This window comes from Megascapheus bottae, chromosome 8 (assembly GCF_031878675.1).
Source record: "Megascapheus bottae isolate mThoBot1 chromosome 8, mThoBot2.hap1, whole genome shotgun sequence".
NCBI classification, from domain to species: domain Eukaryota; kingdom Metazoa; phylum Chordata; class Mammalia; order Rodentia; family Geomyidae; genus Megascapheus; species Megascapheus bottae.
Genome location: NC_143516.1, coordinates 53,837,794 through 53,854,626, shown reverse-complemented (window position 1 = coordinate 53,854,626; position 16,833 = coordinate 53,837,794). Strand labels below are relative to the sequence as shown.

Sequence of the window (16,833 nt, the reverse complement as noted above, 5' to 3'; positions counted from 1 at the left end):
TGCATTTCATAGTATTGTTTGCTTTTTGGGGGAGTCCGGGGGTTTGAACACGGCCTGGGCACTGTCCCTGAACTCTTCAGTTCAAGGCTACCTATCACCCTACCCTTGAGCCAAGCCCCACTTCCTGTTTTCTAGAGGTTAATTGGAGATAGTCTTAGGTCGTTTTGTGCCGTGCCTGACTTTGAACCTTGATCCTCAGATCTCAGCCCCCCCGAGTAGCTAGGCTTACAGGCATGAGCCACTGTCCCTGGCTTTCATAGTATTAAACCAGATTTCCTAGGTTTAACGAAGAAAAATGGAGAAACAGCCCAGAGCAATTGTCTTCATGTCCAAAGATAGTCTTACAACATACCAAATACAAAATGAATCTACACTGACTATTCATATAGATTGTAAAGTGCTAGACTCTAGATATTCAAAACTTTAGTAACCTATCACCTGCCCAATGTGTCTTGAGAAAACTGCTTAAATTGCCTTAGCTCCAGTCTTCTCACTTATAAAATGTGTATCATATATGTAATGCATTAAAATCTTCTCCCAAAATTCAGTCTACTCAGAATCTATAAATGTGACTTTTTATGAAATAAGATCATTACAGGGTTTAAAAACTTGAGATAACATTAGAATGGACTTTAAATCCAGCTGCTGGGGCTCTTCTAAGCAGATGAATAAATTTACACTGAAGACAGAGACTAGTCAAGGGATAGCAAACACTGTCAGGAACCTAAAGAAATCAGAAAGAATCAAGAAGGCATCCTCTTTAGTCCTTTCAGAGGGAACCTTAACTGCAAATTTCTGGTCTATAAATGTGTTAGAAAATATTGGCTGTTGGTGGACCAGGAGCATAGCCTAGTGGTAGAGTGCTTGCCTAGCACTCCCAAAGCCCTGGGTTTGGTTCCTCAGTACCACATACTCAGAAAAGCAAGTAGTGCTGTGGCTCAAGTAATAAGAGCACTAGCCTTGAGCAAAGTGTCTAAATGCAGTGCCCAGGCCCTGAGTTCAGGCCCCAGAACTGGCATGCATAAATTGTTTAATTAATGGCTGTTGCTAAAGCAAACAATTCATGGAAATTTGCAATGGCAGTCCAGAAACACAAACATACCAGGAAAAGCAAATGCACAATGTCACAAATATAAAAAGTTTGTAAGAAGTATTTTATCACAGCTATGTTCATCTCCGCACTATTCACAATAGCCAGCGATGGAAACAATCCAGATGCCCTACTGCAGATGAATGGATACAGAAAATGTGGTATATATACACAATGGAATTCTACATAGCCAACAGACAAGATAAAATAAAGGCATTCGCAGGGAAGTGGATGAATCTAGAGCGAATCATGTTCAGTGAGACAAGTCAAGACCTAAGGAACAAAAGTCGCATGGTATCCTTAATATGCGGCTATTAAATCCAAAGAGTACAAGAGCGAGGACTCAATAACTGCATACCCAAAGCTATGGACATGGTAATGGAAATATAAACATAACTATATAGACATAAAAACCTATGACTCTATAGACATAATGTTTTATTTCATAAATTAATATGTTTCTATGACATACAAACCCTTAGCCTAATTTTGACTAAGTTCTAAATACTAAGTCCCAGTGATTGTAATTAGAGATTCCCTCCTTGAACACGTGTTTGTTAAACTTGTCATTTAAAATATGATGTAAACATAAGCCATATAATGAATGATTGTTGTTCTTAAGGTACTATGTTATCTCTCATCACTTTTGCTGTCCCTTGGTTATCTCATATTTTTATACTATCTCACTTTGTTACCTGATATATTGGATATATTTGTATTTGGTTATTTGAAATTGGATAGGGAATGGGGGAAAACAAGATGAGGGGTAGGGGTGGGGGGGAGGGAAATGGGGACCAAGACATGTGAAAGGGTATCAATGTATGAGAATTAATGCACCATCTATCTGGCAAATATCATGTAACCCTTCTATTAATTACAACAAAAAATTTATGAAAAAAAAGTATTTTATCAGTCTTAGAACCTCATATAATTCCAGGCTTCAAGAAACTTAAGAGAGGGGCCAGGAGTTTGGCCTAGTGGTAGAGTACTTGCCTAACATGTACAAAAACCAGGATTCGATTCCTTGGTATCACATACCTAGAAAAAGCCAGAAGTGGTGCTGTGGCTCAAGTGGTAGAGCCTAGCGTTGAGAAAGCCCAACGACAGTGCTCAGGCCCTGAGTTCTAAGCACCAGGACTGGCAAAGAAAGAAAGAAAGAAAGAGAGGGGGGGGGAGTGAGGGAGGGAGGGAAAGAATCTTAGAAGATAGCTAGAGTTGGATTTTTAGTTCACTTTGGTGAGTAAAATCAAGGATTCATCTTTGCTGGTTCCAATTCTTTACCTATTAAAAAATCAGCTTTCACAGAACATATTTTGGGAAAACTATTTCTAACTACTAAGCACACTGGAGAAACAAAGTTCAGTCGTATTTTACTCTAGCATGAGGGCCTAGACTAAACCTGCTAAGCAATCTCCTAACAACAGTAGTGTGTAGGTTAGTTCATAACCATACTTACTTCTGTATGAACACAGCCTCACTTTGTTTCCGAAGAAGCCTCACACGACCTATTTGCACATCCAACTCATTGATCACAATTTCTGGCTTATAAAGTTGACAGAAGAATTCAGCCTGTCAAGAAAAAATTTTAAATGAAGCAAAAAAATTTGCATGATTTCTGAGTACTTCCTTTTCCATATAAACTTAATGTCTTTTAATTCATCATTTACCAAGAAGCATCGACTACTTTCAAGATTCAACTTTTTCCAACTGTCACTTTCTTAAAATACATCCTTAAATAGCACTTTTTGCAAATTCAAAGAAGCCTCTGCCTACATCTAATGTGAACATGTTAAAATTTCCCAACAGAGAACAACAACAAAAGGCCTCTTTTGCTAATATGTTCAGAAAAAAATGTGGCTGGGAGTTTAGCTTAGTGGTAGAGTGCTTGCCTAGCACAGCAAGAACAAAGACCTGGGTTCGATACCTTGGTTCCACATACATAGAAAAAAGCCAGAAATGTTGCTGAGGCTCAAGTGGTAGAGCTCTAGCCTTGAGAAAGTCCAAGGACAGTGCTCAGGCCCTGAGTTCAAGGCCCAGGACTGGCAAAAAAAAAAATATTAAAAAAAATGTTTCCCTTCAATTATCATTTTCAGTACTCTAGCCTTCTAACATAAGCTAGGCATAGTAGCAAATAACTGTAATATGAACACTCAATAGACTAAGGCAAGACTGAGAGTAAACAAGTATTCATTTGTGTTATTTTTTTAACTGTCTGGTAATTCAGATTAATTAAAAATAATTAGTAGTAATTAATTTAAAAAGTACAAAGATATAAAGTTACAACTAGTTCCTGAAGGAGGAGGAGGAGGAAAAGAAGGAGGGGGGAGAGTAGAGAGACAGGGAGGAAGGGAATGTGAAACACATGAAAAACTAGGAATGTTACAAGCTTCAAATCAATGATAAGTAGTAATGAGAACACTAATGTTTATAGAGAAGTCATGTCAGCAGAAACTGTCCAAGTTAACAAGTTAACAAGGGAAATATCTATCTTCTTTTTACAGAGAAGTAACAGTATCTCATACCTTCTTCTTGGAAATGTTCAATTTGCTTCCAATAACCTCTGCTATTTTCAGTTTGCTTGAATGCTCAGAAAGCATTGCTGTGAAACAATCCAAAGCCTGTTAAAACAACAAAGGTAAATGAAGTAGATTATATAATACATATATATATAAATTATACATTGAGCACCATTATTTCAACTCAATAGGGAGAACAAAAAACATAGTAAAAGTATTTCTGCATAAGTAAATTCAGTAGAAAAAAGGTACCAGTTCTAGATGCTTTCTTATCATGAAGAGAAAGAATTGAATGAAACTGATTAAATTAGAAACACAGAATACCACCAATGTGAAATCCTAACTTCAGACAAACAACAGTTTACAGTTAATCATCAGATAGATGGTTCTGGAAAGAATTTACTCTGAGGTTTCAGCTTTCTAGCAGGAAAGTACCTCATGTACACTATTCAGGTAATCACAAATACTGGGTGTGCAATAAAGGGACCACTGGGTCACTATCCTAACTCAAGATTCAATTTAAATGACTGCCAGCAGACAAAACTCTTCTGATGTGATGAAAAGGCCAAAATTGGATGCTGTCTAAAAAAGTTGAGCTTGAATCCATCAAGAATTCCATTAAACATCTATTTATAATAAATACAAAGAACAAAGTAAGGTGAAGGATATACTAAGTCTAATAAAGAATATATCCGGGGCTGGGAGTTTGGCCTAGTGGTAGAGTATTTGCCTAGCATGAAGGACCATATATATAGAAAAAAGCCGGAAGTGGTACTGAGGCTCAAGTGGTAGAGCACTTGAGAAAGTCCAAGGACAGTGCTCAGGCTCTGAGCTCAAGCCCGCCCCCCCCCCCCAAAAAAGAAAGAAATCTAACATTCAGTGCTGCAGTGGCTCTTCTAGTAGAGCGATAATCTCAAGATGAAGAGCCAGGGACAGTGCACAGGCCCGAGTTCAAGCCACACGACCGACACACACACACAATTGCTCTAGGCAGGGAGAGTATGGCTTAGGGGTAGAGTGCTTGCCTCACATGCACGTAGCCTTGGGTTTAATTCCTCAGTAACACACACCCACACCCACAGAGCTTTGGGTTTAATTCCTCAGTAACACACACACACACACACACACACACACACACAGAGCTGGAAGTGATGCTGTAGCTCAAGTAGAAGAGTACTATTCTTGAAAAAGCTCAACACACACACACACACACACACACACACACACACACACACACACACACACAGCCGGAAGTGGTGCTGTAGCTCAAGGAGAAGAGTACTATTCTTGAAAAAGCTCAACACACACATACACACACATACACACACACACACACACACACACACACACACACACAGAGCCGGAAGTGGTGCTGTAGCTCAAGGAGAAGAGTACTATTCTTGAAATAGCTCAAGGATATTGCCCAAGCAATAAACAACCTAATACTTTCCCAGACTAATAAAGTACTTAACAAATGGGCAAAGGAGCTTACTTCTTAGAAGAATGGCAGACAAGTGAAATGTTCAACATTCTTGACCATAAAGGAAATGAAAACCTAAGCTACCTCGGGATTCTGATTCCATCACACCCCAGTTAGATTAGCCAACATCAAGAATCGAAACAATAAATGTTAAGGAAAAAGGCACCCTACTGCACTATTGATGAGAATGTACATTAGTACAACCACTCTGGAAGAAGATTTGGAGGTTCCTAAAAAAATAATTAAAAAACAGAGAACTTCCCTAGGGTCTTGTCATACCACTCCTGGCACCTGTTCAGTTCATTACAAATCAGGATAAGGTAAAGACACTTGCACATTCACATCCACTGCTACACTATTCACAACAGCAGAATTACAGAAACAGGCCTAATGTCATGTAGAAGCAGTGGATTTTAAAAATGTGGTATAGATAATATGGAGTTTTACTCATCTATTATAAAAAATAAAGACTATGGGGACCAGGATCGGGGTCTAGTGGAATAGTGCTTGCCTAGCATGCATGAAGCCCTGAGTCGTAGTCCTAGGTACCACATACACATATAAAAAGCTGGAAGTGGTGGTATGGCTCAAGTGGTAGAATGCTTGAGAAAGCTCAAAGACAATACCTAAGTCCTGAGTTCAAGCCACAGGACCGGGGGGGCGGGGGGGGAGTTTATGTCATTTGCAATGAAATGGTGAGTGAAGTCAATCAAGCTCAGAGAGACAAGCAGCACATGGTTTTAGTCACAGAAAGAAGCTACATTAAAATATACTGGGAAAGTGGCACTGTGGCTCAATGTGGCAGAGCACTATCCTTGACCTGAACTGCTCATGGACAGCACCCAGATCGAGTTCCAGTCCCACAACTGACCAAAAAAAAAAAAGATCAAGTCTGAAGTGGCACTATAGCTCAAATAGTAAAGCTGACCTGAAGGCTCAGGGACAGCGCCCAGGCCCAGAGAACAAGGCCCATGACCAAAAAAAAAAAAAAGCCATTTGGGGCTGGGAGTTTGGCCTAGTAGTATAGTGTTTAAGGAGCGTACAAGAAGACCTGGGTATGATCCTAGGTACCACATACACAGAAAAAAGCCAGAAGTGGTGCTGTGGCTCAAGTGGTAGAGGTCTAGCTTTGAGAAAGCCCAAGGACAGTGCTCAGGCCCTGAGTTCAAGCCCTAGAACTGGCAAAAAAAAAAAAAAATACACTGGAGCATAATAAATTATACAGGCCACTAGGCATTCACATAGAAGCAGAGTAATGGTTACCATTTGGGAAGGAACAAAAAAGGTATAATTTTTTGAACATTTAAAATAGTAGTTATGGGCTGAGAGTATAGCCTACTGTAGAGTGCTCACCTCACATGCAAAAAGCCCTGGGTTTGATTCCTTGGTACCACATACATAGAAAAAGCTAGAAGTGGACCAGGAGCATGGCCTAGTGGCAGAGTGCTTGCCTGGTATGCATAAAGAACCAGAATCAACTCCTTAGTATCACATACCTAGAAAAAGGCAGAAGTTGTACTGTGCCTCAAATGGTAGAGCTCTCACCTTGAGAAAGTCCAAGGACAGTGCTTAGGCCTGGAGTTCAAGACCCAGGACAGGCAGAAAGAAAAAAAAAAGAAAAAGCTGGAAGTGGCCCTATGAATCAAGTGGCAGAGTGCTAGCCTTGAGCAAAAAAAAGTCCAAGGATAGCCCACAGGCCCTGAGTTCAATCTCTAGGATTGGCTTAATTAAAGTTCCAATTATTGGAACAAACTCGAGGAAATAGAAACATTTTTATTTTGAAATCTTTTCTTCCAAAGGTAAAGGAGAGGTACAAAAATGGGGGGAGGAAGGATGAACAAATAAATGCGATCATGCTATTCAATACATACTATTTGGAAAATGACCTACGCAACTTGTAGGAAAGGCTGAAAGGGGAAACTGGAGGCAAGTCAAGGAAGGAAGGGTGACATTGTCCTGACATGTAATAGTAGCGCCTCTACATAACACATTAACAGTACAACAATACAATTCTTTTTTTTTTTGGGGGTGAGGGATTGGTTATGGAGCTTGAACTCTGGGCCTAGGCACTGTCCCTGAGCATTTCAGCTAAAGGCTATTGCTCTATCACTTGAGTCACAACACCACTTCTGGTTTTCTGGCTGTTAATTGGAGATAGAGTCTCATAGACTTTAGTGCCTGAACTGGCTTTAATCTAGATCCTTAGATCTCGGCCTCCATAGTAGCTAGGATTACAGTCATGAGCCACCAGCACTTGACAACAATAAAATTCTTTTTAAAAAAAGGGGAGGGCGGGGGATGGGAGGGGGGCTGAAGTTTAGTCTAATGGTAGAGTGCTTGCCTAGCACGCACGAGAACTGGGTTTGATTCCTCAATACTACATACATAGAAAAAAGCCAAACGTGGTGCTATGGCTCAAACTTCCATTTTTTGTTTTTGTTTTTAAAGAGCTGGGGCCTTCTAGGTTGCACAGGGTAGGTCTTCTTGTCAGAAGAAACTATATTCTTGCATCATTCTCCCAAGAAATAGGAACTGTTGGCTTATGCCATGGCATGTATACATACACATCCTGGTAGGCATAATTTGCACCTGTAATTCCAACTTTCTGGAAGCTGAGGCACAAAGACAAGTAATTTGAGAGTAGACTACAAAAAACCCATCTCATCCGCAAAAATAGTTAAAATGAATGACAAAAGAATGGAAAGGGAATATCAGCCAAGAATAAAGACTGTGTGCCTGCCACATACATAGCAACTCAGGCTTCAGTTGAACTAAGTATACATCCCATAAAATGTTTCTTTCTATTCAAAGTAACTACCACAAAGAGCTACTGTAGACTGAAATGGGTCTCTCCTAATTCCAGCTGACATAAACCAGAACACTTTGTAGTCAAACTGGTTTTAAGAGCCCAGAAGACTTTAGGCATGACACTTTTATTAAGATAGAAGGAATAAATCTTTGTTCTTACAGAACTGAACAGGGATCTATACCTGAAAAGAGGTTCTCTCAAAAACATTTTCCTCAAGGTTACACTTTGTAATGCTTAGTAATATTTTGCAGACTAAAGATCAAAATCCTACTGAGGTGGGTAGACAGATCAATCAAATTTATCAGATAAAGTAGTAAGCTATACAAAAGGCTGAATAGCAATTAACACAGTAGCATAGCACTTAGAAAGTACTTCACTACAATGCTTTGGTGTTATACTATCTCAAATGTTTGTTTCAAAAATTTTAATGTAGTTTTTACACAACTAATTTTAAGGAAATTAGCCAACGACAATTAACCCTATCTCTACACACACGCACACACACACGTACAAAACAACCCAAAGACAGAATGGAAATCAACATCCCTATAGTAGTGATAACAGACAAGAGTATGACTGCTTACCTCTTGAAAAATACTTAACGATGCTGATGAAGATGAACTATCAAAACTATGAGCAATCCTATTGCACCAATTCAGTAGATCCCTTAGAAAAAAAGATAAAAGAATATAGGTCAACCAGGCCTAGTGGTACTTGGGAGGCAGAAGCAGGAGGATTAAGAGTTTTGAGGTCAGTCTAGGAAAAGACAGTTAAGTTTTGGTCCTTAAGTTTTGTGCCCAGGCCTGGGTTAAATTCCTGGTTGCAAAAGAGCACCCCAAATCCCTCTGAACGACCGTAAGCCAAAATCATCAGTTTATTTGGATACCTAAAGTTTGGGAAGACCTGACAGTAAACAATCTTCACTACTTAAAATATATGTATATATATATAATATATAATTATTGTTATTTTATGTGGGGGGTTAATTTCATGAGAATATACTTATTTTTGGAAAATATTGTTCTCAGTTGATTAAAAAATCTAAGTGGATCCTTACACTCTGTAATAATGAATTGGTGTAAAGAATTAGTACCAATCCATGCCAAAAAAGTAAACAAAATAACAGAAGATACCCATTCTTAAAATTCCGCTATTAAAATGGGACTGAAAATAGAGAGCTAAGTAAGGCACAAAACTCATGTATAGCAAAATCCAAGGCTTATTTAAAACCACATCCCAAGAAAGAACATCACTGAATGAATGTTAGCTATTATTTCCAAGTTTGTGTTTTGCATTCTTTTTGTGAGACAGGATCTTGCTATTTATTCCAGACTACCCTAAACTTTCTATGTTGATTAGGCTGGTAGGAACTCTCAATTTTCCTAAGACTCCTAAGAATTACAATTATGCACCATTAGGAGTACCAAAAAGTTTCATTTTCAACAAAAATACTATTACTTCTATTATGTATTCCCCATAATTATAAATATGAAAAAAAGATCTGACTTCCACACAGCAACCAGCCTAATTTCAAAATCTGATTTGTCATTAGCCATCTGGGTTTACCTTGTAATAACTTCCCAGTTAAGCTGGTATTAATATGTCAACTAAAAGCAATGCATAGTTCAGTACCTTAGAGACAATTCTCTTCCCTCAAGAATTGGTCTTGTACTTTCTCTGGTAGTTTGTGAGACTTGCTGGGATTCATCCCTGACAGTACCATCAGTCTCACAATGGTGTTTCTCTCCAGTAAGCTGGATATAAATGTCGAGCAGGTGATCAGCAGCTGCCAACAGACCTGGGTATCTGTTCTGAAGAACCTGGTACAAGAAGAGAAAAAGCAACAATGTAGTAGTATGTGTATGTCAAGGCTTGAACTCAGGACCTGGGTGCTATTCCTGAATTTTTCATTTTGCTCAAGACTACAACTCTACCACTGAAGCCCAGCTCTTCTAGCTTTTTAAATAGTTATAGTAATTAGACATAAGTGTCTTACAGATCAAGTCCAGGCTGACTTTAAACTGTAACCCACAACTCTCAACCTCTTAGGATTGTAAGTATGAACTTCCAGAACCTGGCAAGTATAGTGATTTAATTTTTGGTGTCTGTGTACCAGTTCTGGGACTTGCCCAGGTCTAGGAGCTGTCCCTGTACATTTTAGCTCAAGATGGTACTATAGCTAGCACTTGAGTCATAGCTCCACTTCTGGTATTTTGATGATTAATTCGAAACAACAGTTCTCCTAGACTATCCTACCTAGACAAGGATCTTCAGATCTCAGTCTCCTGAGTAGATCAGATTTCATGTGTGAGCCATTAGCACCTTGCAAAGATACAATGATTCTTTTGCCAGTCCTGCAGCTTGAACTCAGAGCCTGGGCACCATCCTTGGGCTTTCTTGAGCCTACTGCTCTACCACTTGAGCCACAAGGGCTTCATGCATGCTAGGGAAGTACGCTACCACTAGGCCATGCTCCTGGTCCCTAATATATTATTATTATTATTTTTATTATTGCCTGGGCTTGAGCTCAGGGCCTGAGCACTGTCCTTGGGTTTTCTCAAGATTAGAGCTCTACCACTTGAGCCTCAGCACCACTTTCAGTTTTGCTTTTTTTTTTTTTTTGGCCAGTGCTGAGCTTGAGCTCAGGGCCTGAGCACCGTCCTTGGACTTTCTCAAGGCTAGAGCTCAACCCCTTGAGCCTCATCACCACTTCCAGCTTTTTTCGATGCATGTGGTACCGAGGAATCGAACCTGGGTCTTTGTGCATGCTAGGCAAGCACTCTACCACTAGGCCAAACTCCCGGCCCTTTTTTTTTTTAATTCCTTTTTTTTTTTTGCCAGTCCTGGGCTTAAGCTCAGGGCCTGAGCACTGTCCTTGGAATTTTCTCAAGGCTAGAACTCTACCACATGAGCCTCAACACTACTTCTGGCTTTTTTTCTAAGTATGTGGTACCAAGGAATCGAACCTGGGTCTTTGTGCATGCTAGGCAAGCATTCTACCACTAGGCCAAACTCCCGGCCCTTTTTTTTTAATTCCTTTTTTTTTTTGCCAGTCCTGGGCTTAAGCTCAGGGCCTGAGCACTGTCCTCGGAATTTTCTCAAAGCTAGAACTCTACCACGTGAGCCTCAACACTACTTCTGGCTTTTTTTCTAAGTATGTGGTACCAAGGAAACGAACCTGGGTCTTCATGCATGCTAGGCAAGCATTCTACCACTAGGCCAAATCCCGGCCCTTTCCAGTTTTTTTTTTTCTATGTATGTGGTACCAAGGAATCGAACCCAGGTCTTCATGCATGGTAGGCAAGCACTATGCCACTGGGCCAAACTCCCAGCCCCTAAAATAGATCATTCAAAAATGCAAAAAAAAACAATGATTGCATATAGAGACTCCATTCTTGAACACTTGTTTGTTAAACATGTCATTTGAAATATGATGTAAAAATCAATGTTAATAAATTCTCTAATAAAAAAATAATGCAGAAAAAAATTAAGGTTCAACACACGTGTAGAACAAATGTGGCCCTCAGTATAATCCAGTGACTCCAGAAAGAAAAAAATGAACAGAAATTGTAATCTCATACTTGGAAGAGGACACAGTACAAGAATACCCTGAGCTACACAAGAACCCTGAGCTACACAAGAACCACTTGTCTCAAAAAAATGAATGAATGAAAAAATTGTTGTCACCTATTCTTCCAAAAAGAGCAAATATCCCCTTCTATATGTGAATGACTAATGACTGTAACAATGCTTTGTACTAATATAAATTGCTAGGAATGGAGGATCTTTTGAATGAGAAGGTAAAAGTAAAAACGGAGATCAAATTTGCGCATCAGAAAGCAGAAATATCTCTTAGCAATCTAGGACAGCCAACAGTATACAATACAAAGCAATGTATAAGCTAATTCTCATTGATTCCAGAAGAGGTGTGTGTTAAATTGTCAACTGGGAAAGACATCAGCTGCAAGTCCATCTTAGTAAAAAGAAACTGTGAAGAAAATTAGAAACATTTACATATGGTCTAATGATCTAAGAGTTAAAAGACACAGAGAGGGCCCGGTGTTTGGCCTAGTGGTAGAGTGCTTGCCTAGCATGCACAAAGACCAGGGTTCAATTCCTCGGTACCACATACATAGAAAAAAAAAAAGCCGGAAGTGGTGCTGAGGCTCAAGTGGTAGAACTCTAGCCTTGAGAAAGTCCAAGGACAGAGTTCATGCCCTGAGCTCAAGCCCAGGACTGACAAAAAAAAAAAGATACAGAGAAATTAATGTTCATATTATTCTTAATATAGTTATATATAAAATGTCCTTTAATACTGTTGGAACTTTTTGAGATGCATGCTGAAATATTTATTGGAAAAAAATAAATGAGGTAACATAACATGTTAACACATATAATTCACTTCTACTTTCATAGATACCTAAAGTAATCCATACCATGTTTTTCATGTGCTCCATTCTGACTATTATCCCATTACACAAAGGTCAGATGTGGCATGTTCTACTTGTGGTGTCATATCAGTGTCCAAAAATATTTATATTCTATAGTATTTGGAATTCTGAGTTTTTAAGAGAAGGGCAATCAACTTGTACTTTTTTCTTTATTTTCACGTAAGTTTGGAACTATTCACCACGAGAATTTGGTATTTTCTATTACCACATACCTCATTCAGTTCTTTCTTGCCCAGATTATCCAGGTGAATTTTAGTCCAGTATTTGTCCAGCAATGTAGCATGGCTATTTAGTGGCCGATACCAATTTCCTCCAGAGCTCAAGAGTCTATCAAAATAAGAATAAAAAATAGGGACATAAAAGTGGCAGAAAGTTCTAGGCCAGTCTGAGCTACAGAGGAAACAATTCTCAAAACAGCAAGAACAAAACCAAAAATCTAATAGTAAAATAACAAGACCCTCAAATGAATTATTAATTTTAGAATATTCCTTTTAATATTTTGCAGGCTCTTAACATTAAAAGACCAAAATTACAGATTACAAATGGGGTTAGGAAGAACCACTGTAGACGTGGTGGTCATGATTTGTTCAACATTATGTTGCATATGAAAAATAGTTTCTTTTGGTACTAGCTACTTTGTTAAACTTGTAAAGCATTTTTAGTTTTTTCTAAAAGCTTTAACCAAATTACTTTCAAGTCATTGCAAATGATTTCAGGAGGCAAGAATTTTGATCTCATCAGTGACATGCTTTATCTTAAAACACAAGTAAGTTACCCAAGCTCTACAACAGAATGTTTTAACTTTATTATGTTTTAAAACCAAAAGCTATTATATTAAAAATTTCCAGAGAAAGAATACCTTTAAAGCTACATTTTGGACATTACAGATATTCACATTATAAGCCATTATAACCTCACCCTAATTGTCCTGAAAGAAAGATGCTGTATTTTGTTTTTTTCCCCAAATGTATAAGGAAAAGAAGTCATATACCTTGCTAATTCATGCATACATTGGATAATAATATAATAGCTCTTTAATGCCTAGATACTTCATTTAATCATTACAGGAATAATTAATACTATCATCTTCGGGCAGGTAAGGCATACAGAAAGGACAGGTCGGGACTCAAAATCAAGGCTGGTAATAATCAGATGAAGTTTTAATACTTTTTTTTTGGCCACTCCTGAGGCTTGAACTATGTCCTTGAGCTTTCTCAAGTCTAGTGCTGCATCACTTGAGCCACAGTACCACTTAAAGGTTTTTTTGTGTATTTGTGGTACCAAGCAATCAATCCCAAGGTTTTGTGTATGATAGGCAAGCACTCTACCAACACGTCACACTCCTGGCCCCTTAGTCGTTTTGTTTTGTTTTTGTATTTTCTATGGGTCATAGGGCTTGAACTCCACCTGGGTACTGTCACGAAGCATTTTAGCTCAAGGCTATCACCCTACCCCTTGAGCCAAACCCCATTTCCCATTTCCTAGAGGTTAATTAGAGATAAGAGCCTCAGGTCCTTGGGCTGGGAGTTTGGCCTAGTGGTAGAGTGCTTGGCTAGCGTGCATGAAGGCCCAGGTTCGATTCCTCAGTACCACATATGTAGAGAAAACAAAAAGCCGGAAGTGGTCCTGAGGCTCAAGTGGTAGAGCTCTAGCCTTGAGAAAGTCCAAGGACAGTGCTCAGGCCCTGAGCTCAAGCACAGGACTGGCAAAAAAAAAAAAAAAAAAAAAAAGAGAGTCTCAGGTCCTTTTGTGCCCAGGCTGGCTTTGAACCTTGATCCTCAGATCTCAGCGTCCGGAATAGCTAGGATTACAGGTGTGAGCCACCACGCCAGGCCCCTTGTTTTTTTAAATAGGAAAAAAAACCCAAAAAACCCTTCTTTTATTAAGTAATAACACATACCTCCTCGTTGCAAAAAACTGAAATCCAGGAGCCACTTTCAAAGAGTCACTTTGGCCAGGAATCAAAAGTTCTCCATTCTCCAAGAGAGGGATCAGCACAGAGACCTACATCACAAAACCCACTGAGATAAACTCATAAAGACAGAACATAGAAAGACAAAACAATTCCTTCTCCAAATGACAGAAACAGTCCTAAAAGAAATATGTAAGGTTTAGATGATGTCAAAGGATCGCCTGGACTACTCAGGAGGCTAAGATCTGAGGATCAAGGTTCAAAGCCAGTCCAGGCACCAAAGTACCTGAGACTCTTATCTCCAATTAACCTCTAGAAAATGGGAAGTGGGGCTTGGCTCAAGGGTAGGGTGGTAGCCTTGAGCTGAAGAGCTCAAGGACAGCATCAAGCCAATCTCAAGCCCCTTGACACCCCCCTCCCCCCAAAAAAGTCACCTGGGCTGAATGAATAACTGGAAACCAAGTAGATTTTAGGGTGACAACAAAACAGAATTTTCAACTGTGTAAAAACATGTGCAGGAATCAGAAATGTGCTTCCTAAGGAGAAAAGAAGGTCAGAAAGACAGTACAGTAATAAAGGCACAACAACAATAAAATCAGAAGACCAGTATTGGACAGAAAAGAAATAAATACACAAAGGAACTTTAGACTGAATGAAATAAGAAATAAGATAATCTAAATTTTGGCTTAGTAACTGAAGGACGGAAAAAGCTATTCTAATAAAAAAGTATCAATTAGAACATCTTAAATTTGCACTAATAAGCTGATGACGACAACAGAGGGCTGGCTACAATGCCAAGCTCAGGTTCAAACTCCTGGCTTCAAGAGATCTAACTATCTCAGCCCTCCAAACATGTACCACTATGCACAGTTTATATAGTTTTCTTTCTTTCTTGAACTGAATCAGACGCAGGAATGTATTCAGTAATGGAATTATAGAAGTTCATAGAGAAAAACAGGTATGGTAGCCCATGCCTATAATCCCACCATCTGAAGAAGCACAGAAAAGAAGACTATGCCTTTAGTCTAGTCCAGGTAGAAAAAGTTAGTAAAACTATATCAAAAACCAAACTGGGCAGTAACTCTCATTTGTAATCCTCATTTCTCAGAAATCACATTAGGTTTCCCTGTTTAAAACCCGCAAAGACATAAAAATCCTTAAGACTTCATTTCAAATTAACTATCAAAAACCCTCACTGAGCCAGGTACAGTGGCTCACGTCTGTAATCCTACTGAGGATTATGGTTCAAAGACAGCCCAGGCACTAAAGCATGTGAGACTCTTATCTCCAATTACTCACTAGAAAACAGGAAGTGGTGCTGAGGTTTAAAGGGGTAGGGCAGTACCCTTGAGCTGAAATGCTCAGGGACAACACCAGGCCCAGAGTCCAAGCCCTATGACAGAAAGAAAGAAAGGAGGGAGGGAGGGAAGAAGGAAGGAAAGAAGGGAGGAAGGAAGGGAGGGCGGGCAAGCAAGCGTTTTACAGCATGCTGGCTCACTCCCGCCTGTAATCCTAGCTACTCTGGAGGCTGAGATCTGAGGGTCATGGTTCAAAGCCAGCCCAGGCACAAAAGACAAGACCTTGAGACTCTTTTATCTCCAATTAATCAAATTAATCACACACACACACACACACACACACACACACACACACACACACACACAGTAGGGTTGTGGCTCAAGGGGTAGAATGGTAGCCTTGAGCTGAAGAGCTCAGGGACAGCATTCAAGCCCCATAACCCACAGGAAAAAAAAAAAAAAGCTTTAAGGAGAGCCAGCACAACCATATGAGTGAGATCATATGTGAAAAAAACTAAATCAAAATGGGCTAAAGGAATACTTCAATAGTAAAGCATTAAGGCCCTGAGTTTACCTCCCGCAACACCAAGGAAAAAAAAAAAAAAACTCCAACAGGGTGAGGAAGGGAAACACGGACAAAACATGAGAAGGGGTATCAATGTGCACCAAGTAATGCCCCACTACGTGACGAATGTAACTGTAACCCCCCTATATATTACCCCAACAATAAAATGTAAAAAAATAAATAAAAATAAAAAGGTAAGGGCAACATTAGAAAAGAAAGAAAAAAATAGCCAACATAGCCAACAGACAAGATAAAATAATGGCATTCACAGGGAAGTGGATGAATCTAGAGCAAATCATGCCGAGTGAGAAGTCAAGACCTAAGGAACAAAAGGCGCATGGTATCCTTAATATGCAGTTATTAAATCCAAAGTGTACAAGAGCGAGGACTCAATAACTGCATACCCAAAGCAATGGACATGGTAATGGAAATACAAACATAACTATATAGACAAAAAAACCTATGACTCTATAATCATAATGTTTTATTTCATAAACTGATATGTTTCTATGACATAAAAAATAAATAAAAATAAAAATAAAAAGGTAAGGGCAACATTAGAAAAGAAAGAAAAAAAATTAAAGGAGATAGCAAAACTTAACTAGTGTCTTCAGCCAAGGAGTATTTATTCAAGGTTTTCTTCTGTTTTCCTTTTCCTTTTTTTCCTGATTTATAACTGCTCACCATAAAATTTGAGATCCCATCTCAACTA

General features: G+C 39.1%; 1 protein-coding gene across 1 annotated transcript in view; it reads right to left on the bottom strand.

Annotated features, from left to right (window-relative positions):
• Positions 1-16,833, bottom strand: part of Mdn1 (midasin AAA ATPase 1) — a 148,499-nt gene that overhangs the window by 112,122 nt on the left and 19,544 nt on the right. Inside the window, exons 8-13 of the mRNA XM_090338431.1 lie at positions 14,247-14,350; positions 12,559-12,673; positions 9,528-9,715; positions 8,480-8,561; positions 3,613-3,708; positions 2,547-2,659 (exon numbers count right to left, since the gene is read on the bottom strand). Coding sequence (XP_090194557.1) covers positions 2,547-2,659; positions 3,613-3,708; positions 8,480-8,561; positions 9,528-9,715; positions 12,559-12,673; positions 14,247-14,350 — 698 coding nt within the window. The remainder of the gene's footprint in view (positions 1-2,546; positions 2,660-3,612; positions 3,709-8,479; positions 8,562-9,527; positions 9,716-12,558; positions 12,674-14,246; positions 14,351-16,833) is intronic.